This window comes from Gekko japonicus, unplaced genomic scaffold (assembly GCF_001447785.1).
Source record: "Gekko japonicus isolate JY-2015 unplaced genomic scaffold, Gekko_japonicus_V1.1 scaffold2398, whole genome shotgun sequence".
NCBI classification, from domain to species: Eukaryota; Metazoa; Chordata; class Lepidosauria; order Squamata; family Gekkonidae; genus Gekko; species Gekko japonicus.
Genome location: NW_015172619.1, coordinates 215,891 through 240,992, shown reverse-complemented (window position 1 = coordinate 240,992; position 25,102 = coordinate 215,891). Strand labels below are relative to the sequence as shown.

The 25,102-nt window shown below is 47.6% G+C and overlaps 1 protein-coding gene across 1 annotated transcript in view; it reads right to left on the bottom strand.

The window, feature by feature from the left end:
- Positions 1 to 20,123, bottom strand: part of DTX3 (deltex 3, E3 ubiquitin ligase) — a 28,085-nt gene extending 7,962 nt beyond the window's left edge. Inside the window, exons 1-2 of the mRNA XM_015421662.1 lie at positions 20,039 to 20,123; positions 6,119 to 6,855 (exon numbers count right to left, since the gene is read on the bottom strand). Of these exons, the coding sequence (XP_015277148.1) occupies positions 6,119 to 6,855; positions 20,039 to 20,051 (750 nt within the window). The 5' untranslated portion in view covers positions 20,052 to 20,123. The remainder of the gene's footprint in view (positions 1 to 6,118; positions 6,856 to 20,038) is intronic.
- Positions 20,124 to 25,102: the final 4,979 nt, after the last annotated feature.

Genomic DNA, 25,102 nt, shown 5'->3' with positions numbered 1-25,102 from the left:
CCCCGCCCCTCAGGGACCAAGAATCATTCCCCTGGGACAGGCACAAGCCTGTAAAACAGGCTCCTCCCAGTAATTAGACTTGCCACCTGGACTGGACCTCAGTAAAGTTCAGTCATTCCCCATCAGCACAGGGCTTGGGCCCTGCTTTTCTCTCTCTTTGTTTTGCTATCTATTCAAAGGCTTTCCCCACCCATCTCAGTCTCATATCTATGAGCGTGCCCCTTATACCAGGGTCCCGCACCATGTCCACCCACCAAGGGTTTTTAGAAAGATGGTGGGGTCAGGTAGGGCTTTTTGCCTAGCAAGGTTTCAGGTTGACTACTGGAGGTTTGATTGGACTTTTTAAAAGTGTCCCTATGGCAGCAATGGCCACCATAGCACAAGGATCTGCACTGTGTTACTGAAGTCAAGCGGTGGCAGCCATTTTGTGGCTGGCTCCTCCTCCTCCTCCTGTGGCAGCCCTTTTGTTGTTGCGCCCACCATGCCATGGCGGAATTCCAAATGTGCCCACAGGCTCAAAAAGGTTAGGGACCCCTGCCTTATACTGAATCAGACCACTGGCCTAGCCAGGTTAGTATTGTCTACTTTGACTGGTGGCAGCTCTTAGGTGGGAGTGTTGATTAGTGGTGTGCACACAAAAAATCAGGTTTTTTTCCAATTTGGGCCTGTTAGACCCGAAAAATATTGGTATTCCCGAATACCAATATGAATTTTGTATTGGGATTCGGGTAAATATTTGGGAAACCCAAATTTATTCAACTCCATTATACCTTATGGGGACCATCCCCATAGGGTATAATGGAGAAGGGATTTAAACCTTAAATGCTTGCTGAATTCACTCGTCAAGTTGTGCCATCACAGTGAGTGAACTCAGGAGGCATTTAAAGAAACCACGGCCTCTTTAAATGCCTTCTAGCCACACCCAAATAAAAGCCGAATAAGATTGGCTTTTATTTGGGCTCAGTATATACAGCCCTTTCCCCCTTTGATAGTCTGTGAGTGCCCCGTCCTGGATGGCCCAGGCTAGCTTCATCTTGTTAGATCCTGGAAGGTAAGAAGGGTTGGCCCTGGTGAGTACTTGGATGGGAGACCACCAAGGAAGTCCGTGGTCACTAAGCAGAAGCAGGCAATGGCCAACCACCTTTGTTCGTCTCTGGCCTTGAAATCTCTTTGGGATCATTGTAAGTTGGCCATAACTCGACAGCACTTCCCACCAGTCTGTGAGACGGGCCTGTGTTATGAGCACAATCTAGCCCACCCATTTCAGTGAGCAGAGAGGAAAAGTCAAGCCCCTGCTTAAACTTCTGAAACGCACAGAAGGAAGAAGTGTTCCAGTTCCTGCTGGCAGCAGAAAGAAAAGGTGTTGAAAAAAACCTTTTTGTTGTTACTCTTTCTTGATCCCAATGCGTTTCGCCTATAGCTTCCTCAGGGGATCTTTCATAACACAAACTTCCAATCATACCTTGATTGGAAGCTTGTGTTATAGGCGAAACACGTTGGGATCAGGAAAGAACAACAATAAAAAGGTTTTTTCAGCACCTTGATTTTTCTTTTCTGCTGCTACTGCTGTTATGTGGCCCTGACTTCTTCACCACTTTTTGCTGGATCATGCCCCTGTGTTTTTATTTTTTTTGTATCAAAATCTCTCACTTAACAATACGGCAGAAACCCCAGTAAATATGCCCTTTTTAACTCAAGTCTTTTATTGTATCCTGAACTGCCAGTCTTAAAAGAAAATAATAATAATGGATTCAAAATGTAATCAGTAAACACTGGTTTGGACTCTCTGGTGTTGCGCACGCACAGGCCTACTTGCACCCAGGTGTTTGTGTGCACAGCCCAAGTCTGACTGCCGCCCTGCACATCATCCCTTGCTACTCTACAGGCTGCAACTTTGGAGCGGGTGCCAGGGCCTGCAGGTAGGTGAGCCAGAACCTGGAGCCAAGCTATTAGTATGAGCAAGGAACAGATTTTGGAAAGCAGTAAAGTCAAAGGAAACACTGGCCCAGATCCAACAAAACACATCCCAGCACAATTAGTTTTGCGTGCCCATGGGGGGGCTTTGGGCATGTCTTTCCTGAACAGTGGCCTTACACGCCGCATTACTTTCAAAAGGGTTTCCCGGAGGGAACTTTCAAAAAGCAATTTGCAATATGGCTCGGAGTCTGGGGGGGGGAAAGTCTGAAGTCCCAGTAGGCTCATGCAAACCCCATATAGCTTTTTATATCCTGGCCAATACGGTTTTAATATCACTCTTTAGAAAAAGAAATTTCCATGCTGCTTCACAAATGCTTTTGTTTTGGTTTGTCTGTTTGCCATAGAAGCAAACACTGGTCAGAGATACTTGAGACTGATCCTGCACTGAGCACAGAGTGGGACTAGATGGCCTGTGTGACCCCTTCCAACGCTATGATTCTAAGCAAGAGGGGAACCCCTAAGACACCCCCCCTCCAAGTTTGCTTCTCTACTCACTAGGAACTGGGGATCGATCACCAGGCAAGCTTAGTCTGATACAAGGGCTGGACAGTATAGCTCAGGCATTTTCCAAGGATTCCCTTCTCTTGAAGGTCCGAATAGCCAGCTAACTTTCTCCTTTCACAAATAAGCCCCAAACTTTTGTTTATACCCCGCCTTTCTCACCAGTGGGGACCCAGAGTGGCTTCTGTTCCCTTTATCATCACAACAACCCTGTAGATGAGGCTGAGAGCATGTGACTGGCCCAAGGTCGCCCAGCAAGCTTCCATGGCAGAGAGGAGGGGATTTGAAGCTGGGTTTCCCAGATCCCACTCTGACACTCGAACCACCAGGCTTTTGAAGTCCCTCCTGCTTTCCTGGGGGTTGTTGTAAATACTGGTTCTGATATGGATTTTAATTCCGCTGATGTATTTCATGGTTTCACCAGATGGCTCTTAACCTGGTTTAAACTGATAACTGTATGAGAAAATCTGAAACAGCTGCTCCAAATTGTTTGATTGCTGGTAATTAATAGAAGACAGGCTCTTTAAAAATTTATCCTTACCTACTTTGAACATAATTGGGTTGATCTGCTGCAGCAAAAGAAGGCGGCACTTTAAAAGCTAACAAGTTTTATTCCGCCATAAAGTTTTACGGTCTAGAACCTGGCCCCTCGTCCCTACCATTTTTTTTCATGTGCCCCAACATAAAAGATCTGCCTAGGAAAGATTCACTCATTGCTTCTGAACAACTGGGCTCCAGTCTACAAAAACGAATGAAATTTGATTGTCTTTATGGTGCCATAGAACTTCTGTTTGCATTTTGAATAGGTTTGCATAAAGGTCATCTATACACTGGGCTTTTCCGCATATTCCTCGCTTGTGTGTTCCTGTTGCTTTTTTTGGGGGGGACGACTGTTCCGAAAGCATTTTGCCCCCTGTAGTAGTCAATTTGCTATTACATTGCTTGATGTCCACATATCTCCCTGCAGATGGAAAAGTCATTATCTTCCTTCGTGGCAGTATGGTATCCCCTAATAGTTTATATGTTGCAGAATGTAGAATCGTTTAATTTTTCATCGCCATCTGATATTTTGCGAATGTAGTAGATAGTCTTAAGATTTTTGTATAGTTAGAAAAAATTTACTATAGTAATGATATTATAGTTTTAAGAGTCGATATAACGTAATCGACTCACAACCATTGTAACACACTTGATAGTTTGAATCCAATGGCTATGCTGGTTTGTATTATTTCTTGGTTGTTTGGTGTTTGTTAATTGTTAAAACGTAACTAAAAAAATAAAGAAACTGCAGGTTTTTATGCTGGGCAACGAGCGATGTAATATTGAACCGACCACTAGATGGAGCAAAACACATGTGAAACAGAAACACACACCCTCAAGCAAAGGCAACACACAAGCGTGTGGAAAATGAGATTATGGGAAAGCCCGCTGAGTAAATAAGAACAAACCATCTTATTTCCTCAACACATAGAAAGCAAATCTGCTACCCTCTCAACAAAGCCACACGCCAGGCACTGTTATGCTAAATGCAAACAGGCTAAGTATCCCCTCCAGCCCAATATAGCATTCTTACAAAAAAATGACTACTGCCCCAAAGTTTCTTATAGTCTGTCCACATTTCTTCTTTTAGTATCTCATTTCACAATCCCTTTCCATTCCTAAAACTCTCCTTTCCCTGAATTTACCAGCTTTTCCAAGCTCTTGGAGTAAGAATGACTTGGGAATGGAGGGGCAAGACCCATAAACAAGCAGGGGGGTGGAATTGGTGTGGGGGAGGTACAGCAGGTTTAGCCTCTGTCCCAGTTGTGTTTGTGAATACATTCCTTTACTTTCTCCCAAACAGATAAATAGCTCCCTTTCACCCTTATGAGAAAAAGGACAGGAAGAGTGTAAGTTGTTATCATGGTACACAGAGCAGGGGTGGCCAAACTGCGGCTCGGGAAAGGAAGGGGAGGGCCTGCCTCCCCAATCTGTCTTCCCTTCCCCAGCCAGTGTTCCCCTCCCTGGGTAGGCTTGACGTGGGGGGAGGGGAGGAAGAAAGAAACATTAACTTTAAATGTATTCTCAAACCCCAGCTTGGAGAAGGCATTTGTCTCTTTAAATCCCTTCTCCAAGCCAAGCCGACTGGTGTGGTTTTTTTTCTTTTTTGAGAACTCATTTAAAGTTAAAGTTGCTTTCTTTCCACCCCTCCCTCCCCATTTATTTGCATTCTTTCCATCTCTCTCTTTTCCCCTCCCCCCTCTATTTGCTTTCTTTCCACCTCTTTCTTTTATCTTCCTTCCTCCCTCTCCCTCCCCTTTTCTTTCTTTCTTTCTTTCTTTCTCTCTTTCTTTCTTCCCTCCCTCCCCCTCCCTTATCTATTTGCTCTCTCCCTCACTCTCAGACAAATAAATACAGAAATAAATATCATTATTAATATCTGTTTTACCCCTTTTGTTTTTATTTTTGGCAGTCTCATTTAATGTTAATAAAAAGCAAATTTGCATATTTTTCAATTAAAACCTGTGTGTAATATTTGTTCACGTCTTGAGGCCATGGAGTTAGGGTTGCCAACAATGAGTTGGGGAATTCCTGGAGATTTTTTGGGGGGGCGCCTAGGGAGGGCAGAATCTTCAGCAGGCTATAAGACCATAGAATTCACCTTCCAAAGCATCCATTTTTCTCCAGGGGAACTGATCTCTGTTGTCTGGAGATCAGTCGTAATTCCAGGAGATCTCCAGGAACTACCTGGAGGCTGGCAACCCTAACTATGGTGTGTAGTGTGTGCGGATGTGGAGGATGTGGAGACAGCACACTCCCATCCCACTTTTCATATGCCCCTAGGATAGATGAGTGCTCTCTCGCTCTCAGCCCCTCTAATGGCAGCCATTCTGCTAGACCAGTGGTGGAAAACCTATGGCACGGTGCCAGAGGTGGCACTCAGAGCCCTCTCTGTGGGCACGCGTGCCATCGCCCCAGCCAGGCCCAGACCATCATTAAAGTGTCGAATTCTCTGCCAAATAATTTTAAGTAAATGAAAGCATTTGGGATTGCTTTCCTTACTTTGCTTGGATCATCTTAAGTTAATGTAGAAATAAAGTTTCTAAAGTAAAACCTCAGTATTCAGGTTAAATTGCCGTGTTGGCACTTTGCGATAAATAAGTGGGTTTTGGGTCGCAGTTTGGGCACTCGGTCTCTAAAAGGTTCCCCATCACTGTGCTGGACCCTCCAGCTTCAGAGGAACCAGAACGCCTCTTTCAGTGAAGGTGTTACAGATTGGCTGTTTCTAAAATATTTTTGTGGGGTTTGTGTGTGTGTGTGTGTGCGTGCTTGCATGCCAGGAAGTCATGGTTGACTTCTGGCCACCCCTAGTGGTGTTAGGACGTTTCAGAGAGGTAGCTTGATATTGCCCGCCTCTGCATCCCAGTCCTGGTCTTCCTCGGAGGTCTCCCTTCCAAGGGCTTGCGAGGGTTGGCCCTGCTTACTTTCTGAGATCTGACGAGATCAGGCTTGCTTGGCCTATCCAGGTCAGGGCAGACTGGCTGTTTTTTCCAATAGGATTCTACTGTGTCTGTTTCAGCGCTCACATGGAAGGCTAAGGTAACCCATCCGCTAAATAAACACGCCCCCCCTAAAGACGAGGAAAATTAACCCTACTTACTCCTTGTATCCCGGGCGGGAAGACGTATTGGATGATGATGGTGCCGTATTTCTCATAGCCCGGGAGCAGGAGACTCGAGTCCTTGGAGACCAGCATGCGCCCGTTCTCTGGCTGGTTGCCCACCAGTTGCCCGTAGAAGCGCCCGCACATAGGGCAGGCTTTCTTGACTTGCAGCGCCCGGGTGATGCAGTCCTCGCAGAAGGAGTGCTTGCACTTCTCCAGCGTCTTAATGTTCTGGATCTCCCCCAAGCAGATGGGGCACTGGCTGTCCTGTTCCTCCTCCCCCCCTCCCCGCGAGCAGCTGGCTACCCCTCCGCCGCCGCCAACCACTCTCGGCCCGGAGGTCTGCTGCCCTCTGGAGATCAAGGCGGCCCCCCGGCGGTGCAGCTCCACCGCCCCGTGCTCCCGGCTCTTCTCCATCAGGGCCATGCAGCCCATCAGCTCGCTCTGGCGCTGGGCCTTCTTGAGCTCCTTCTCCGTCTCCTTGAGCAGGGCCTTGAGGGCCTTGCGGGCCAGGTAGAGGCCGTTGCTGGGCCCGTGGGCGGGCAGGGTGATCTGCAGGACGTAGATCTCCGACGTCTCGCCATCGATCAAGATGCTGACCTTGTTCTCCTCCTTCAGCTTGACCAGCTTGGCGGAGCTCTCCTTGGTCAGGAAGTCCCAGACGTGCTTATTCACCGTGAGCCTGTTTTTGGTGGTGCCTCCGCAAGCGGCCATCCTGGATAAAACAAACGATACTGGCGGGAGAAGGACAGGGCGTCACCAAAGCGGCAAGGCAAGCGGCTTCGGACAGAACTATGCACATAAATACATACAAACCAGGGCTCTTTTTGTAGAAAAAGCCCAGCAGGAACTCATTAGCATAACAGGCCACACCCAACAGCAGGAACTCATTAGCATAGTAGGCCACACCCTGACAGCACGGCACATTAGCATATTAGGCCACACCCCCATGTCAACAGAAGTGTTGGGTCTACAGGAGTTTTGTCATCCAGCCACACCCACCTTTTGTTTCTTATTCTGTTTACTTTGTGTGTTGTCAAAACCCAGGGCCTTTTTTTGTAGCAGGAACTCCTTTGCATGTTAGGCCACACACCCCGAATGTAGCCAACCCTAATGAGTTTCTGCTGTTGGGTGTGGCCTATTATGCTAATGAGTTCCTGCTGGGCGTGGCCAACTCAGGAGCCAGCCGGAACTCCGTTCCTGTGCGTTCCTGCCCCAAAATAGCCCTGCATACAACGGCCCACAGTGTTCCCTCTAAGCTGAGTTAGTGTGAACTAGCTCATAGCTTTTTAGCCTCTGGCTCACACATTTTTTTCTTAGCTCAGGAAGGGATGGCTCCAGAGCAAACTAAGTTATGCAGCAGCCAAATCGCTCGCTGACAACTTTAATGCCAGGAGCTCACAAAGCAGGATATTTGCTCACAAGACTCCACAGCTTAGAGGGAGCTGAGGTCCCACTTGGAAGCTGGCACCCCTATTGGGGAAGAAGTACTTATTTAACAAAAAGAATCGCTGCAGGAATCATGGCTTTCTGGGTAGGGGGAGATGGTGAGTGTTCCCCCTAAACTGAGTTAGTGTGAGCTAGCTCACAGTTTTTTAGCCTCCAGCTCATATGTTTTTTCTTTGCTCAGGAAGGGAAGGCTCCAGAGCAAACTAATTTATGCAGTAGTCAGATCACTTAGTCACGACTTTAATGCCAGGAGCACACAAAGTAGAATTTTTGCTCACAAGATTCCGAGGGTCCCCAATCTTTTTGAGCCAGTGGGCACCTTTGGAAATCTGACAGAGGGTGGTTGGTACAACCACAAAATGGCCGTCACAAGAGGTGGAGCCAACCGCAAAATGTCAGGGACTGAGAGATTATGAATAACTCTGATGGAAATGCTTCAGCATTTCAGGCAGAAGCTCTGCTTAAAAGGACAAATGTAGTTAGAACACTGGGAGGGCACCAGGAACGGTTGCCCAAACAGCTGCCTGCAAACCCTAGGCGTACCTATCTGAAGAGCCCATGAGAGAGCCTCCAGACAACAAAATATATTTTCTTGCATACACACAAGAATATATATATATTGAGCTAGCAAAGAAACACTCATCTAGCAGTATCTGTCAGATCTCTAGCGGCCAATCAAAAGCTTACTTGGCCCACAGCCACTTTTTAAAAACACTTGGTGGGCACCAAGGAAGGTGTCAGGGGGGGCATCATGGTGCCCACGGACACCATGTTGGGGATCCCTGATGTATATGAATAGCCCACCCCCATCAGAGCCCTGTTGATTAGGACTTGGGAGATTTTTTTTTTTGCTAAGCATGACATACAGCCGCCCCAAACCTGCTATTAACAAATACCCAAAAGATACCTAACTCTGTCCTGGCTCTTATTCGACAGTCATCGGCCTGTCTCTAACCATCAGCACAGGAAAGGCACAGAGTTTTCCCATATGCCACTCCATTAAGGCATACAACAACAGTACAGCACGCAGTAAAAAGTAACAAAGAATAACAAAAAACAACTGTGAACTGAATTTCCCGCAAAATATTCACAAAGGAGACTTCATGAGAGTCAGGGCTATTTTGGGGCAGGAACACACAGGAACGGCGTTCCGGCTGGCTTCAGAGTCGGCCACGCCCACTACAGCCAAAACCTCTGTGTGCGTGGCTACAGAGGGAAGGCATGGAGAGCAACACACACACCCCGGTGACTCTGAGGTGGCCGGGCCAGGGGGCCCACTGGAAGGATCGGGGAGGCATTTAAATGCCTCCCCGTGTCTTCCCTGGCCTGTCCAAGGGCCGGCTTGCCTGGGCTCCCCGCAGTCGTAAGGCACCCAGGCAAGCCAAGGGAAGGCATGGGGTGTGGCCTAATATGCTAATGCACTGCACTGTCAGGGGTGTGGCCTAATATGCTAATGAATTCCTGCTGGGCTTTTTCTACCAAAAAAGCCCTGATGAGAGTGAAATGCATCTATTGTCTGGAATAAATAAATCTATCCATATAATCCATCATAGGGAAATGCAGAAACCAAAGAATAAATATACAAAATAAATATCCAAAAAGTCCAACACTTTTCCTAGGTAATTTTTCCAGTGTTTCAGACTTCTGGTCCTTCCTCAGGAACAAAGAACAACTACTGAGAGTCTCATTCCCTCTCCTTTTAAGAGAATGCTTTTCTATTACTTCAACCTTGGGCAAGGTCTCCCCAGCTCTAATCTGCACCCCTAAAGGCGGCTTCAATGTATCAGGACCACAACATGCCTCTGCATTTTCCTATGATGGATGATATGGATAGATTGATTCCAGACAATGGATGCATTTCACTTTGATGAAGTCTCCTTTGTGAATATTTTGCGGGAAACTCAGCTCACAGTTGTTGTTTTTTGTTATTCTTTGCTACTCTAGTAAGGCAACCATTTCTGATCCCTAGAAAGATCTGTCTCATTCTTCCCCATGCTAAGGATTAACCATGTGGGCTATGTGAAGGAAGAGTGAAGAGAGGCAAGGGGACAAAAACACGCTCTCCTCTCAGCAGAGATGCACTTGGAAAAGTGGGAAGAGGAGCCGTTTTAATTCCTTTGGACCTTCTCATTCCAGCCCCTTCCCACCCATTAAGACTATTCCTCTGCAACCCCGGGAATGATCATTCCTGGGCTCAAAAGGGGCCTATAGAAACAAAGAGGAATTCAGGAAAACTTTGCATTTCATACACAGACAGAAGGGTACAGGTACACGATACAGGTGTCGATAGCAACACAGAATTATCAGACTTCTGTAATATTTGAACAATCAGGACTCTGGGTAACTAGAGTAAAAAATAATTAAAAAAAAATCTTTAAATTAAGACAAATCGGAGTTACACAATATACAGACTGTAGACTTCCAAGTGTTGCAGAACTCTTTTTTCAGGCTAGGTTTAAAGTGGGAGGGAGCTTTCCAGGCCATGATCTTAAGGTGTCTTCCTCAGCATCCTGGACCTAAAGAGTCCAGGGCTTTTTTTTCTGGGGGAATGTGCCGGAACGGAGTTCCAGAACCTCTTTGACAAAACTCTTTTAAAAATGTTTAAAGGTTCATGAGTTTTCAGTATACAGACTGAAAATGCCATTTCCCTCCTGAGAGTTCCGGCACTTCATTTTTTTAAAAAAGCCCTGCTTAAGACCATGGCCCAAAATATCCCCCCCCCATTTAATACTTGGGCTTTTGTTTGGGGATTTAGCTACCCACTTCTCTTGATGAGACATTTCTTTCAAGAGGGATATAAAAAGGTATCTTAATGTCCAGGTGCCTAAAACCTGGCTAAATTTTACACAGTGTTGCACTTACCTGTGACCAGGGCTTTTTTGTAGAAAAAGCCCAGCAGGAACTCATTAGCATAACAGGCCACACCCAACAGCAGAAACTCATTAGCATATTATGCCACACCCCTGACCGCACAACTCATTGGCATATTAGGCCACACCCCCATGTTACCAGAAGTGTGCTCATCCAGCCACACCCACCTTTTGCTTCTTATTCTGTTTACCCAGGGCTTTTTTGTAGCAGGAACTCCTTTGCATGCTAGGCCACACACTCCTAATGTAGCCAATCCTAATGAGTTTCTGCTGTTGGGTGTGGCCTATTATGCTAATGAGTTCCTGCTGGGCGTGGCCAACTTGAGAACCAGCCGGAACTCCATTCCTGTGCGTTCCTGCCCAAAAATAGCCCTGCCTGTAACTGTTGTTCATTGAGGCGTCTTCTGTGCAGGCACACATTGGGACTGCACTTGCGCAGGCCAGACACCGGAGGTGCTCTTCTAGCTATTCTGGTATTTCTTTAACACTCCAAGGGGAGCCCCTCCCCTGTAGAGCTCATCAGAGCCGTCTTCCCGCCTAGCGGTCACATGCTCTGTAGGGAGGAGGCCCCCTTTCCTTCAGTCCTCCTGAATTGCCGGTGTCAGGAATGTAACTGCATCCTATGAACACACAGCAAGGTAGGAGGGAGGGAACGTGTGCTTACACAGAAGACACCTCGATCAACAACAGCTACAGGTAAGTGCCACAGTTTTCATCTTCAGTCTTCTGTGCAGTCCCAGATTGGGAAACTACAGAGCCAGTTTGGTGTAGTGGTTAAGAGCCTGGACTCTGATCTGGGAGAACCAGGTTTGATTCCCCACTCCTCCACATGCAGCTGCTGGTGTGACCTTGGATCAGCCACAAGTTCTCTCCGAGCTGTTCTCTCAAGTGCAATCCTCAAAAGAGCTCTCTCAGCTCGACAGTTCCCAAATTCAAAGAAGGAATATTTTTTATTAGGACCAGTCAGAATATCACAACAGCAAGCAGAGCTCTCCAGAACTCTATATCAGGCTATATTCAGTACAGAAAAGGGGAGTAGCAGAAGGGAGGGGGGGAGATGTTTCAGAGGGGATGGTGGAAATACCCCAAATCCATAGCTCGTAGATTCTTAAAATGGAACACACAGTGTGCTCAAACTTAATTGCATCAAATCATTCTCTATGTGTGCAAAACAGGACTTCAAGTTGTATCAAAGACTGCTGGAACAAAGGAGTACAGAGAAAATTTGAGCCTTCCGAAGGAAGGAAAGTCTGAGCCCGGACCAGAAGAGAAGTTAGCCCTCAAAACCTGCTCTTCCTTGGAATCTGAATACTTCATAAGGGGGTAGGGAGAGATTGCAAGAGGATAACAAGATGGCGGACCCGCAGCGTCACGATTCCGTGAAAAGAGGGGCCTCAGTTCTGGAGGAATGCCAGTTGCTCCTTTCCTGAGGTCTAGGAGAAGGAAAATAAGGGCAGCCTTGCCGAGGAGGCGGAGGCACAGAACTCTGCCACAGTGCTGGGGAGGACGGTTCCGACGGTCGACGAGCTGCTGAAACCGCCAATGTGCCCTGGCCAGGTTCTGTTTCACCTTCTGAGAACAAATGAGCCAGGGAGCAATGTTCCCTCTAAGCTGAGTTAGAGTGAGCTAGCTCACAGTTTTTTTAGCTTCCAGCTCACACATTTTTGTCTCAGCTCAAGAAGGAGGGCTCCAGAGCAAACTAATTTATGCAGTAGCCAAATTGCTCGCTCACAACTTTAATGCCAGTAGCTCACAAAGTAGAATTTTTGCTCACAAGACTTCACAGCTTAGAGGGAACATTGCCAGGGAGGCATGTGGAGAAGGCGTTTGTGGTGGGGAGGCTTCCCTCTGTTCTGTCGGAACCGAAGATGGTTTGGCTGGAACTGAAGAGTTAATTGATTCTGGGAGCACCTTGGAACTGGAACGATGCATCTCCTTATGTTTGGAGTTGGAACGGGCTTTCTTAGGTGGTGGTTCCGACGTGCATTCAGCAGAATAGGCAGGCAGTCGGACCTGTTACTTCAGTTCTGTCCCCAGAACGAACAGAACCAAGACGCTCGATGGCAGGCTCACAAATCGGTCGGTTCTAACCGGTGATTTTGAAGGCAAGGATTGACTGTGCTCTGACAGGGCACATGTTTTCGTTGCCGGGCTATTAGAGCCGGGCTATTAGCGCTTTCTCCCATAAGCTTTAAGTGCGCTACTCGATCTGAGCGGGCTTTTGGGGTAAATTAGAGGCAAACCTCACACGTGGCTGTATTATGGGCCTCGCCCAAGCAGAAAAGGCTGAGAAGGTGTTCATCCGAACAGCTCATTTTTGTACCGCACCAGGTACATTTTTTAAACAAAGCCTTCTATGACATTTCCCAAAGAGGGGAGAGACCCCTGGATGCAGAGGAAACTGAGAAAAAAACATGAAGAGAACATGTCCTCACAATGCGTTGGCTCAGGAGGACTGAGGAAAACGGGGGTGCCTCCCTGCAGAGCACGTGACCGCTAGGCGGGAAGATGGCCTCTCACAAGTAGGGCTGCCAAGTCCCCCCGGGGGGCGGATAATCCCCTGCTTTGGAGGCCCGATTTCCACTGCCGTGGAATCGGGCCCCGGAGAGAACCCCACCCTGGCGTGCACGTCAGTCGGAGGTGACGTGATGACGCCGGGCACGCTGGGGGCGGGGCCACAGCCATCTGAGGGGGAAACTCTATGCCGTACGCCGTACGGGAGCCCCCCGACGCGGAGCGAAATGGACTTGGGAACCCTACTCACGAGTTCCGCAGGGGAGGGGCTTCCCTTGGAGTGTTAAAGAAATACCAGAGTAGCTGCAAGAGACCCTCTGGTGGCTGGCCTGCGCAAGCACAGTCCCAATGTGTGCCTGCACAGAAGACTGAAGATGAACTATAACTTATAGGGTGCGTTCAGACGGGGCGTTTCAGGCGGCATAAACTGTACCGGTTGGAACCGGTGCGGTTTATGCTGGCTGAAACGCGATCACACTTACCTCCTGTCTGCGGAGCCCATCGCTGTATGCCCGTTCACATGCAGCGGGCGTCGGCGGTTTAAAAAAACCCAAAAACCTCAGTTTGAGCCTGCGCACAGGCAGCCATCCACAGAATGCCGATCTTTGCGCATGCACAAAAAACCCAGTCTTACATTTAAACTTTAAAGGTAAGGACTTACCTTTAAAGTTTAAAGACCAAACTGGCCTCCCTGAAGTCCTGGCCTCCTCCGAAACGTTAAACTAAGGACCTTTTCTTTCTTTTTTAAACAAACGCCAGGGCGAAGCTTCGCCCAAGCGCATATCGCCGACCTTTAAAAAAAACAACGGTGGGCGAAAATTGGAAGCCTCAGGCTTCCGAACGGAAGTAGCTCTGCAACGGTGGAGAGCGATCAGACGGGGGTAAAGCGATTACAACCGTTGTACTCAGGATACCACCACTTGGGTACCTAGTGGCAGAATACAACGGTGTAAAGCTCTTTGCAACGGTTAGGGACGGAAGGCAGATGTTTGCCGTGTGAACGCCGGTAAGTACACCGATTACAACCGGCACCTATTCCGTTGCAAATGCCCCATCTGAACGCACCCATAAAGAGATAAGAAAGCTCACTTGAGCCGCTCCATATCTATTACAATATGTACTGGCACCCTGAATGAATGTGCAGCCACACTCTAGGGCTGCCAGCCTCCAGGTGGAGCCTGGAGATCCCCCTCTATTACAACTGATCTCCAGGCAACAGATATCAGTTCCCATGGAAGAAATGGCTGCTCTGAAGAAGAAATTGGATTTATACCCCGCCCTTCACTACCCAAGAGCGGCTTACAATCTCCTTTCCCTTCCCTCCCCACAACAGACACCCTGTGAGGTGGGTGGGGCTGAGAGAGCTCTGACAGAAACTGCTTTTTTTCAAGAACAGCTCTTGTCAGACTCATGGCTTGCCCAAGGTCATCCAGCCAGATGCTTGTGGAGGTGTGGGGAATCAAACCCCGTTCTCCCAGATTAGAGTCCGTGCACTTAACCACGACACCAAACTGGCATTGTACCCTGCTGAGGTCCCTCCCCAAACTCCACTCTCCCCAAGCTCCACCCCCAAAATCTCCATGTTATTTCCTAACCCAGAACTGGCAAAAATGTGCCCAGTGCGGTACAACTGTTTTTATGGTTATTTATTGTAATGACAAGAGTGTATTTATTGAATGTTGTGTACTGCCCCGAGCTCTGCTTGGGGGAGGGCGATCTAAAAGTCAGATTAAAAAAAAAAAAATCCTAAACAAAATTGAAAGCCAAGATGGTCGTTTTTTTCAGCCTGTCTTACTTCTTTCAAGAGATCTAGCCCATGAAGCAGGATGGCCTTTGCAAAGAAAGCACAGAACACTTCCCCTCTGGCCAGAAAGCCAGCGAGAGATGCCAACCCGCAGGTGGGGCCTGGAAATCTGGAATGTCAATTTATTCCCACACCACAGAAATCAGTTTGCCCAGAGAAAAGGATTACTTTGGAGGGTAGGCACTATGTCCTGCTCAAGTCCCTCCCCTCACCAACCACTGCCTCCCAAAGGTTCCACCTCCCAAATCTCCAGGGGTTTACCAACAGGAGTTGGCAACCTTAAACCAGCTTCTCTCCCTTGCAGCAAACTGATGGGAAGTCACTTCAAAATTTCAAATAAAAAACAAAAAAAGAGAGAAGAGGGGCACAGTAATCTGGGCTGGGACCAAAAAGTAAGAGTGAAAAAAACTGACCTTTCAGGCAGCATCAAAATTAGATAGATGGATTGTGTACAACCAAAAAGCAGCTTAAAGACTAACAAGATTGTATTCCAACAGAAGCAGTGGCCAGCTTCATGAGAAGCAAAGTAGTGAGTCATCACTAAGCAGACTTTTACATATAGGAAGTTATGTGGGAAACCAAACAGCGGGGTTAAAAGGCCACGGAATGCAGGAAGTGATGTTGCAGAGATGTGATTATGTAAAGACCAACAAAGTTGAACGCTGGGTCTAAGCTTTTGTGTGCACGCACATAAAAGCTGATACCCAGAATTTAAGTTGTTGGTCTTAAAAGCAGGGGTCGTTTTGTAGAAAAAGAGGTGCAGGAGCTCAATAGCAGAGCTCATTAGCATAACTCATTAGCATATGCCACATCCCCTGACATCACCGGAAGTGTGTCAGAAGGCAACACCCACCGCTCAGGCTCCACTGGACTCTTTTGGATTGCTAGCTATTGGGGGAGGGGGGAACATGCAGATCTGTCCTCGCAGAGGAGGGAGAGCTTGTACCGGAATAAAACTTGGTCTTAAAGGTGCCACTGGACTGTTTTGGACCGGGGGGGCCGGGAGCTCTGCAACTTACCTGGCTGCTTCTTGCTCTGACTGAGGGCTGCTGGGAGCAGGGGGTGGGGCTTGTTGCATGTGCCCGCCCCCTGGGCTCTTTACTGCCGGAGCTGTGCACTCCTGCAGGAAATGACCCCTGCTTAAAAGTGCCACTGGATTCAAACTTTGTTCTGTTGCTTCAGACCAGTATGGCTATCTACCTGGTACAGAGACTGTTCATCATAACAGTAATGTGCCATTTCCATAATTTTGCTAAGCAACTGGTTTTACAAGTAATGGTCCCTTACTGCTATTGTGCACAACCCTTTGCATTTTTCAAAATTTTTACATCACCTTCTGTACTGCCTGGCCCCCTGACTCCTCACAACCATTTTCTCAGGTGAACTTATCTGAAGAAGAAGAGATTGGATTTATACCCCGCCCTTCACTCGGAGCCTCAGAACGTCTTACAATCTCCTTCCCTTCTCCTTCTCACAACAGACACCCTGTGAGGTAGGTGGGGCTGAGAGAGCTCTTTCAAGAACTGTCCTTGAGAGAGCAGATCTGACAGAACTATGGCTTGCCCAAGGTCATCCAGCAGCTGCAAGTGGAGGAGTGGAGAATCAAACCCGGTTCTCCCAGATTAGAGTCCGCACACTTAACCACTATACCAAACTGTAATCCCAGGAGATCTCCAGGTACCACCTGGAGGTTGGCAACCCTATACCAACTGCATTTTAAAGAGTCAGTCCTAGACTAAGAAAACTCACATTGTTGCAACAGGTAACACTGGATTGCACAAAGAGGTTGAGATTGGGGAAATTTGTTACGCTCACACATAGTGGTCTACAACAGAAAGTTATCCTTTTAAAACAAAGGGTGACCCTTTAAAGTGCAAAGTTTGAGTCCAGTAGCACATTTAAGAGGGCTGCGGTGGCTCAAGTGGTTAAGATGCTGAACTGCAGACTGGAAGGTCGGTAGTTCAGCAGTTCGAGACTCGAGTACCACATGACGGAATGAGCTCCCGTCTCTGGTCCCAGCTCCTGCCAACCTAGCAGTTCGAAAGCAAGAAATTGCAAGTAGATAAATAGGTACCACTTCGGTGAGAAAGTAACAGCGTTCCATGCGCTTCGGTGTCTAGTCATGCCGGCCACAGGACCATGGAAACGTCTTTGGACAGCACTGGCTCTTCAGCTTGGAAACAGAGATGAGCACCGCATCCCTAGAGTCGGATTCGAATGGCTTTCGAGCAAGGGAAATCTTTACCTTTACCTAGCACATTTAAGACCAACAAAGTTTAATTTTGAGTATAAGCTTTTGCGTGCATGCACAGAAGTGTGTGTGTACATGAAAGCTTATACCCAGAATTCAACTTTGTTGGCCTTAAAGGTTCCACTGGACCCAAACTTTGTTCTACTGCTTCAGAACAAAACAGCTACCCACCTGAATCTACCCTGAAGGGGCATTTGTCAGTCCTATATGGATGAGGGACTTCTCAGAATCCCCAGGCACCCAATGAAGAATCTAAGAGAAGTTACGTATCAAGACAATTCCAGAGGGATAATCATGTTTGTCTGTTGCAGCGAAATTAACAGGCCTGGGGGCATTTTTGTTAGCCTTTTAAGGGACTAGTAGGCTCCTGTTTAACTTCCCACAGAAGACAGAAATGAAATATTTTTTTTGCATAGGAAGAGTCTAGGAACCTCTCAGGTGGAAAGCTAATTGGATAGAGTGGGTATGATTCACACAACTTGTAACAGTCAATGTACTTTGCAAATGAAAACAAGTTTTGAGTCACAAAGGCCCCTTGTACAGAATTTCCCAAACTTGAGGCGTTCCACAAATAGCTACCTAAAAAAAGTTCATCTTTAAAGTGTTTTGGGAGAGTCTCTGTGTGAGACACTGTTCTAAAAACAGACACCCCAAAGCCTACCTGCTCTAAGGACAGGATAATTCTGTTCCATTTGTACATTGTAAGTGACTAGATAAACCTGAGTCAGAGACACGGCAGAATCACCCACACAAGACGCATGAATAAAAGGGGATCAGTAACTCATGCAGAGCTGCAACAGGCAGCCTTTTCCATGAAACTAATACTTTGGGCTCAACTAAGCCTTCGGTTTTATTTTCCACAGCATTCCAGCAATGCTCGCAGGGCATTAGTGTGACCAATGGCATATGCTGGGAGCAATGTTCCCTCTAAGCTGTGGAGGCTTGTGAGCAAAAATTCTACTTTGTGAGCTACTGGCATAAAAGCTGTGAGCGAGTGATTTGGCTACTGCATGCATTAGTTTGCTCTGGAGCCCTCCTTCCTGAGCGGAGACAAAAATGTGTGCGCCGGAGGCTGAAAAACAGTGAGCTAGCTCACACTAACTCAGCTTAGAGGGAATACTGGCTGGGAGCGTTACTGCCCTAGTGATAGATTGGGTGATACAATTAAAATTTAACAAGTGTAAGAAAACTGAAGCGAGCCCGCAGTACAACCTCCGAGCTACAATTGGTGCTGGAAAACGTGGTCCAAGTCACGGCCAAATTACAGCAACCGGATAGGGTGTTCAAGGCAAAAGACAAAAAGCGATGATTTAGCTTTGCCTGACCCTGCGTCACAACCCTGGACTTCCTTGGCAGACTCCTATCCAAGTACTAACCAGGCCCAGCCCTACTTAGCTTCCGAGATCTGATGAAATTGGGCTAGCCTGGGCCAAAAATTAGGCAGCATCAAATCCCAGTAAACGTGTTTCAGAGGTAGGCAGCCAGCGTATATTTCATTATGGATATTTTTCATTTCCCAGCGTCCAAGAGAAGGGCTCTGTGATGTCTGTTTAATTGGCTCAGATTTCCATTTCAGGAACAGAAGCTAAGCATGGTGGACTATGAACTAAGCTTATAAAGGCCAGAGGCAGCCAGTTCAGGACTCAGCGTTTACTCAAAGGTCTTGTTAAAATTTGCATTCACTACCTTATCTCCCACAGTTCCTCCAACCCTCCTGGAACCAAGAGGGACTGTTGGAACCTGGAAATCCATATTCCCATGACCAAAGGAGAAGAAGAAGAGATTGAATTTATACCTCAGGCTCTTTTTGTAGCAGGAACTCCTTTGCATATTAGGCGACACACCCCTAATGTAGCCAATCCTCCAAGAGCTTACAGAGTGTCCTCTCAAAGGCAATATTATGACCCGCAATGACTTTCTTAATTCACTGTGACCGTTGTTCAACACAGTCAGGTATATTGTGTGAAAGAGAATCTGTGCAACATAAAGATCTCTCTACCCCCACACGTGCATAATACATATTTATAATTAAAAAGTTAACTTAAAATGCCCTATAGGGCAGATACCGACACCACACGTGGGGTCCATTACAGAAGGGGGAGGGAACCTAGAATCCTCTTTAGCTCCAAGACAAATGCCACGTACTAAAGAATTAACTCATTTGCTCCTAGTCTTCTATTAAACGTTTCAAACTAAACCCATCTGGCACGGCAAGCTACAAATCTGAAGAAGTAGATCATCATTTTAAAAAAAAGCAAGAAGGAGATGGGAGGGAAGGGGGTTATGCCATGGCATTTCCTTGCAGCCCCCCCCCCTCCCTAGTTCCCCTCCACCTAGCATTGCCAGCCTCCAGGTGGGGCCTGGAGATCCACCCGGAACTACAACTCATCGCCATGAAGATATTTTCAGAGGGCAGCTCTGTTGGCCTGCAGCAGACCAGTCAGACTGAAACCCAGCAGCATCTTAGAGATCAACACGATTTTCAGGGCACAAGCGTTTGAGAGTCAAAACTCTCTTCGGTCTCTAAGATGCTGCTGGACCTGAATCTAACAAATCACCTCCAGAGTCGAGACAACAAAGATCAGGTCCCCTGGAGGGGGCCTGCTGCTTTGGAAGGTGGGCACTGTTTATTTATTTGTTGCCTTTCTATCTCGCCCGTCCGGCAAGTGGGGCTCAGGGCAGGTAACATCAAACGTGACATTCTACCCCACAGGGCTCCCTTCCCTCCTGAGATTCCACCCTCTCTGGGCTGCACCCCATATCTCCAGGACTTGCCCAACCTGGAGATGGCAACCCCACCTCCACCCCCATCCCCTACTTCGGGCTGCTGCTTTCCCAGAAGCAAAGTGGGGGAACCCTTTCCACCCAGAACCCTGCGGGGTGCCGCAATCCCCAACGCTAAAGGGCTTCAAGCAGCCGATCTCCAGTCCCGCTCCCCTCCCCGGGGGAACCCCCCCCCAAAAAAAGCATCAGAGGACGTCAAGAGCCGGGAAGCGAGAGGAGCGCCGGCAAGCTCTAGGGGTACCTACCTGGCGAGCCCATGGGAGAGGCTGAAGGCGAGCACTGGCCGGATGTGGGAGTTCAGCTGAGCTGCGAATTAGACACTGCACGGCAGAAAGCGAAGGGGAGGGAGGGAAGAAGAAAGAAAACGAATTAGCTCACGACCGCGCCAGGGGAGGGGGGGAGAGAGAGAGATGGCATTATATTTATAGCAGCCACGGAGATGCTTCCGCGCCCGGGCGCACCGCTCCGCCCAAAGGCGCCTGGGTCTGAGAGCGCAAGGGAGGAGTCGGCGGGGAGTCACCTCCCCTCGTTCTTGCGCTGGATCGCTCCGGTTTTCTCGCACCGCCTTCCTTTTTTTGAAAGGGGAGGTGGGCTGAGTGGCTTCCCGAGATGGAGACACGCACCCCCCCCCCTCAGCTTTGTCTCCGTGGGGCTGGAGACGGGGGTCCCGTTTGTTAGCGGAGCTCTAAGGAATGATGTCATGACTTACAACGTCGATACCCAAGGGCCAGTGGGGGCTGCCTTGAAGACCCACGCAGTTGTAGTCTGCGTTTTAGCTTTCCTGGGCACGCAAGTTCTGCAGATACCAACTCAGCCACCCACCTGAATATAGCTAAAGTGGTTAGAGTCTCATTTTTATTTTTGCAAAATGCAGCTAGCCGTTAAAGCAGGGCGGGGGCCCAGTCGGGCCCCAAGAACGACTTTGCACCCATCCCCCATCACCGCATTTGCCCACAGCACCACTTTGAGAAGATCTAGCCTGACTCCCCAGGCCCACAGAAGGCTGGACCCACCAAACCAGCTGCAAAGCAGCCCCTTGTTATGTAGGGTTGCCATCTGTAGGTTGGGAAATACTTGGGAGATTTTGGGCATGGAGCCTGAAGGGGACAGGGTTTGAGATGAGGAGGGACTTGATGGGGCAAAATGACATAGAGGCCACTTTCGAAAGCAAACATTTTTTTCCAGGTGAACTAATCTCTATACATCACTTGTAATCCCAAGAGATCTCCAGTTACCACCTGGAGGTTGGCAGCCTGATTAAGCGTGCATGCTTCCAGCACAAGCAGGAAGCGGACCTTTCCATCCTAGCGCCCTACACCTGACAGTGAGTCAGTCCACACACTTGGTTTTTCTCCGTGAGCAATTCCTACATTCTGTTCAACATATATACTGCTCGCCATGCAATATAACCACCACATTTACCCAGGTTTCGGTTTTCAAACAGCTCTTTCTTACAAACACATCCATTAGGGACCTGTGACCAGGGCTGACAGGCTCTTGGGCTATCAAGGTCAGGATCATCTCCTTGGACTGGCAGTGGATTCTCAAGGGTCTTGGGCCAAGGTCTTCACATCATCTACTGCCTGATCTTCCTAACTGAGGCGCCAGAGATTGAAACCTGAAGCCTTCTGCGTGCCAAGCAGATCCTGTACAAATCCTCTCCCCTTTCAGGTATTCATTCAGAGACTCATTAATTACATGGCAGAGGCTGACGTTATTCCAGTAAACCCTATACACAGAACACTGATTTACTTCTAAAACGAGATCCTAAGACCTTTTACTTTTGATCTCCAGAATGACAAATGGAAACATAACTATACTGATGATTTCACAGTCATATGTTAAGTTATGTAACAATATGGTATATAGATGTTTATTGCTAGCTATTATCCTGTATTGTAATAAATCTTAGATAAGCATTATTCTCTTATAACACTGACAAAGTTGGACATACTGTTCTTGCAATGTTTGCTTTTTGTATTCACACTGGTTGCACTGTCTATTGATACTCTGTAATACTGTTTAATATTACAGTAATTTTTTAAAAAGGTATTCATTTCTATTCCCAGCTTTCTTCCAAGAATTCAAGTGAGGTTTTTGGAATACCCAGGGAGTCTTGCCTTTAGGCACTTAACTAGCTTGGCTTCAGCAAGACAGCTGACTTAAAGGCATTTAGACTATAATTTGGTGCTAGGAATGAGTCCATTTTTTAAAAGACTGATGCAGCTTACTGATGTTCAGAGGAGGTTGCCAACTTCTGGAGAGCTCCCATTATTACAACAGAGCTCCAGGCAACACAGATCAATGGCTGCTTTGGAAGGTGGACTCTGACATTTTACCAGATTCAAGTCCCTCGCTTCCTCAAACCTCGCCTTCATCCGGCTCCAACTCTCAAATCTCCAAGTATTTCCCCAGCCAGAACTGGCAGCCCTACATTTTATCCTTACAACAACCCTGAGAGGAAAGTTGTACACCATGCTGATTGTTGGGTTTGGGCTTTTTTTTACATTGCCATACACTTGTCGCCTTTTCTTTTTTACAGGTAAACGTTTATTTATGACATTGTTTTAAACATATATAACAAATCAACAGGGATGATGTCAACAACACAGAATATGGAATATATTAGGAAATAATTTAAAATGGCTAAAGTTGGGGGATAACGATATGAGAAACGAACAGTAAAAAAAATCAAACCCATAATACAAATGCCTTGATTGCAGTCAAGGGAATAATATTTCTTAATACAATAAAACCTTACATTGATTTGGGATTCGGTAACTATTGGAACAGCATAAACTGTTGGGTTCTATTTGGCCTTAAGTAGCCACATCTGCTTTCCCATGGCTAAAGTGTACCAGATGTAATTGAACCAGAGCTTCTTATTGATGTATCTGTGACTCTGCCATTTTTGCATCAACAGTGTCCATGTATGTGTATTCCTGCCATTTTTACAGGAAGCCACGCGCTCCAACACAGAGTTGCCCCCCAGACATGGACTGCAAGGAGCCCCCCCAGTAAAGAGGAGCACCAAAGCATCATCATGCCCAATTTGGCCACGTCCTGCTCCCCTTTCCCCCCAATATTATGTATACAAGTGCCCTCATGTTACAACTTGTGGCAACCCCAGCGAGGGGCTTTCAAGGCAAGTGAGAAGCAGAGGTGGTTGGCTGCTGCCTTCCTCTGCAGAGTCTTCCTTGGAGGTCTCCCATCCAAGTCTTGACCCTTCTTATCCTGACCTGGATAGCCCAAGCTAGCCCAATCCCATCAGATCTCGAAAGCTAAGCAGGGTGGGTCTTGGCTAGTCTTTGGATAGGCAACCTCCAAGGAATACCAGGGGTGTGATGCAGAGGCAGACAATGGAAACCACCTCTGAAAGGTGCCTTCAAAACAAGTCCAGCTCACCACCTAGCCGTGCATAACGCTAAAAGAGCTAGAACTTCTGGCTGCCAGACAATCTTAGGTTCTCCTGGCTAGTCTACACACAATGCCATATGATTATTAATTAATTAAGCCTGCTTAGCTTCCCCGATGTGATGAGATCAGGCTATCCCATACCACCTTCCTTCCCCTTTCCACCATTACCCTGCAGAAAATACAAACTTTGCTTGAAACTGCGGGCTGGCTGTGGGTGGTGACCAACGGAATGCCATCGTAGGGAGGGAGGGGAGCTAAGGTCTGCCTTCTAAATGACAGCGCTGCTAAGTTCTGCATTCCCTTCCTCCTTTTCAGCCATTTAAAGGGCTTTTTCCATTCTTTACCAAGCTGTGCTGTAGCACTACAGTGCACCTGGAGGGGGTAAGGGTGTTGTTGTTTTTTTGAAACCTTCAAAGGAAAATGAATTTTTTTTTTTTGAAACCTTCAAAGGAAAATGAAGTTTTGAAATCTTCAAAGGAAAATGGCAGCTGCTAGAAGCAGTGTGAAAACTGAGCAGTGTGGACATCACTCCCACACTGCTTGCTGCTGGCAGTGGAGGTGCATTTGTCTGCCCACCTGGAAGCAACCAACATGGTGTCCATGGGCCTCATGGTGCCTGCCATCACCTTTCTTGGCACCCACCAAGTTTTTTAGAAAGTGGGTGAGGCATGGTCAGGCATATGCCTGGCAGGGCTTCTGATTGGCCACTGGAGATCTGATTGGCTGGGCATATTAAAGTAACATTGTTTGAGTAGCAATGCCACCGCAGTGTTGGTTTTATTCTCTCTCCCTAAGAACACAAGAGAAGCCGTGTTGGATCTGGCCAGTGGCCCATCCAGTCCAACACTCTGTGTCACACAGTGGCCAAAATCCAGGTGCCATCAGGAGGTCCACCAGTGGGGCCAGAACTCCAGAGGCCCTCCCGCTGTTGCTCCCCCAAGCACCAAGAATTCAGAACATCACTTGTCCCAGACACAGTGTTCCATCTCTACTTTATGGCTAACAGCTACTGATGGACCTCTGCTCTATCACTCCTCTTTCCCAGTGTATTTTTAAAATCACCGCCCCACACACACAAAAACACACTTTCCCCCCTGTTCTTAAGTCTTCCTCTCTACGTGGTCACGCCTCCCGCAGCAGAAAGGTTGGGGACCCCTGGCCTAGGCCATGCCAAAAAAAGTATTTGACCACAGAGCTACGGCTCCTTCCCCATGACTTTGCACATTATACAGCAGCAACCTGGAGCCCACCCCCGGTCCCCAGGGTGAAGAAGAAGAAGAGAAGAGATTGAATTTATACCCCGCCCTTCACTACCCAAGGGAATCTCAGAGCGGCTTACAAACTCCTTTCCTTTCTCCTCCCCACAACAGACACCCTGTGAGGTAGGTGGGGCTGAGAGAGCTCTTGACAGAAACTGCTCTTTTTTCAAGAACAGCTCTTGTCAGAACTATGGCTTGCCCAAGGCCATCCAGTCAGGTGCAAGTGGAGGAGTGGGGAATCAAACCCGGTTCTCCCAGATTAGAGTCTGTGCACTTAACCACTACACCAAACTGGCTCTCAGTTTGCCATCAGGCACAACACACAACTCAAGCTTGCCATACCTGGCACAACACACAGGACTGCAAAAGCATGGGTTGTCACATCCATACACAGCACCTTCTCAAGGAAAATAAACCTAGCCCCCCCCCATCACCACCACCAAATTATTTAAGGCATTTTCAAACCCCGCCTTTCTTATGCCACATTCAAGGTGCATTAAAAATGCCCTAAATGATCGTTATGATCACATTCTGTTGAGACAAATGCATCTAATGGCATTGGGCACCAGAGACAGGAGAAATAATTTAGCTTGTGCAGACCAGATCATAAGAACCAAGCGATACATAAAGGGA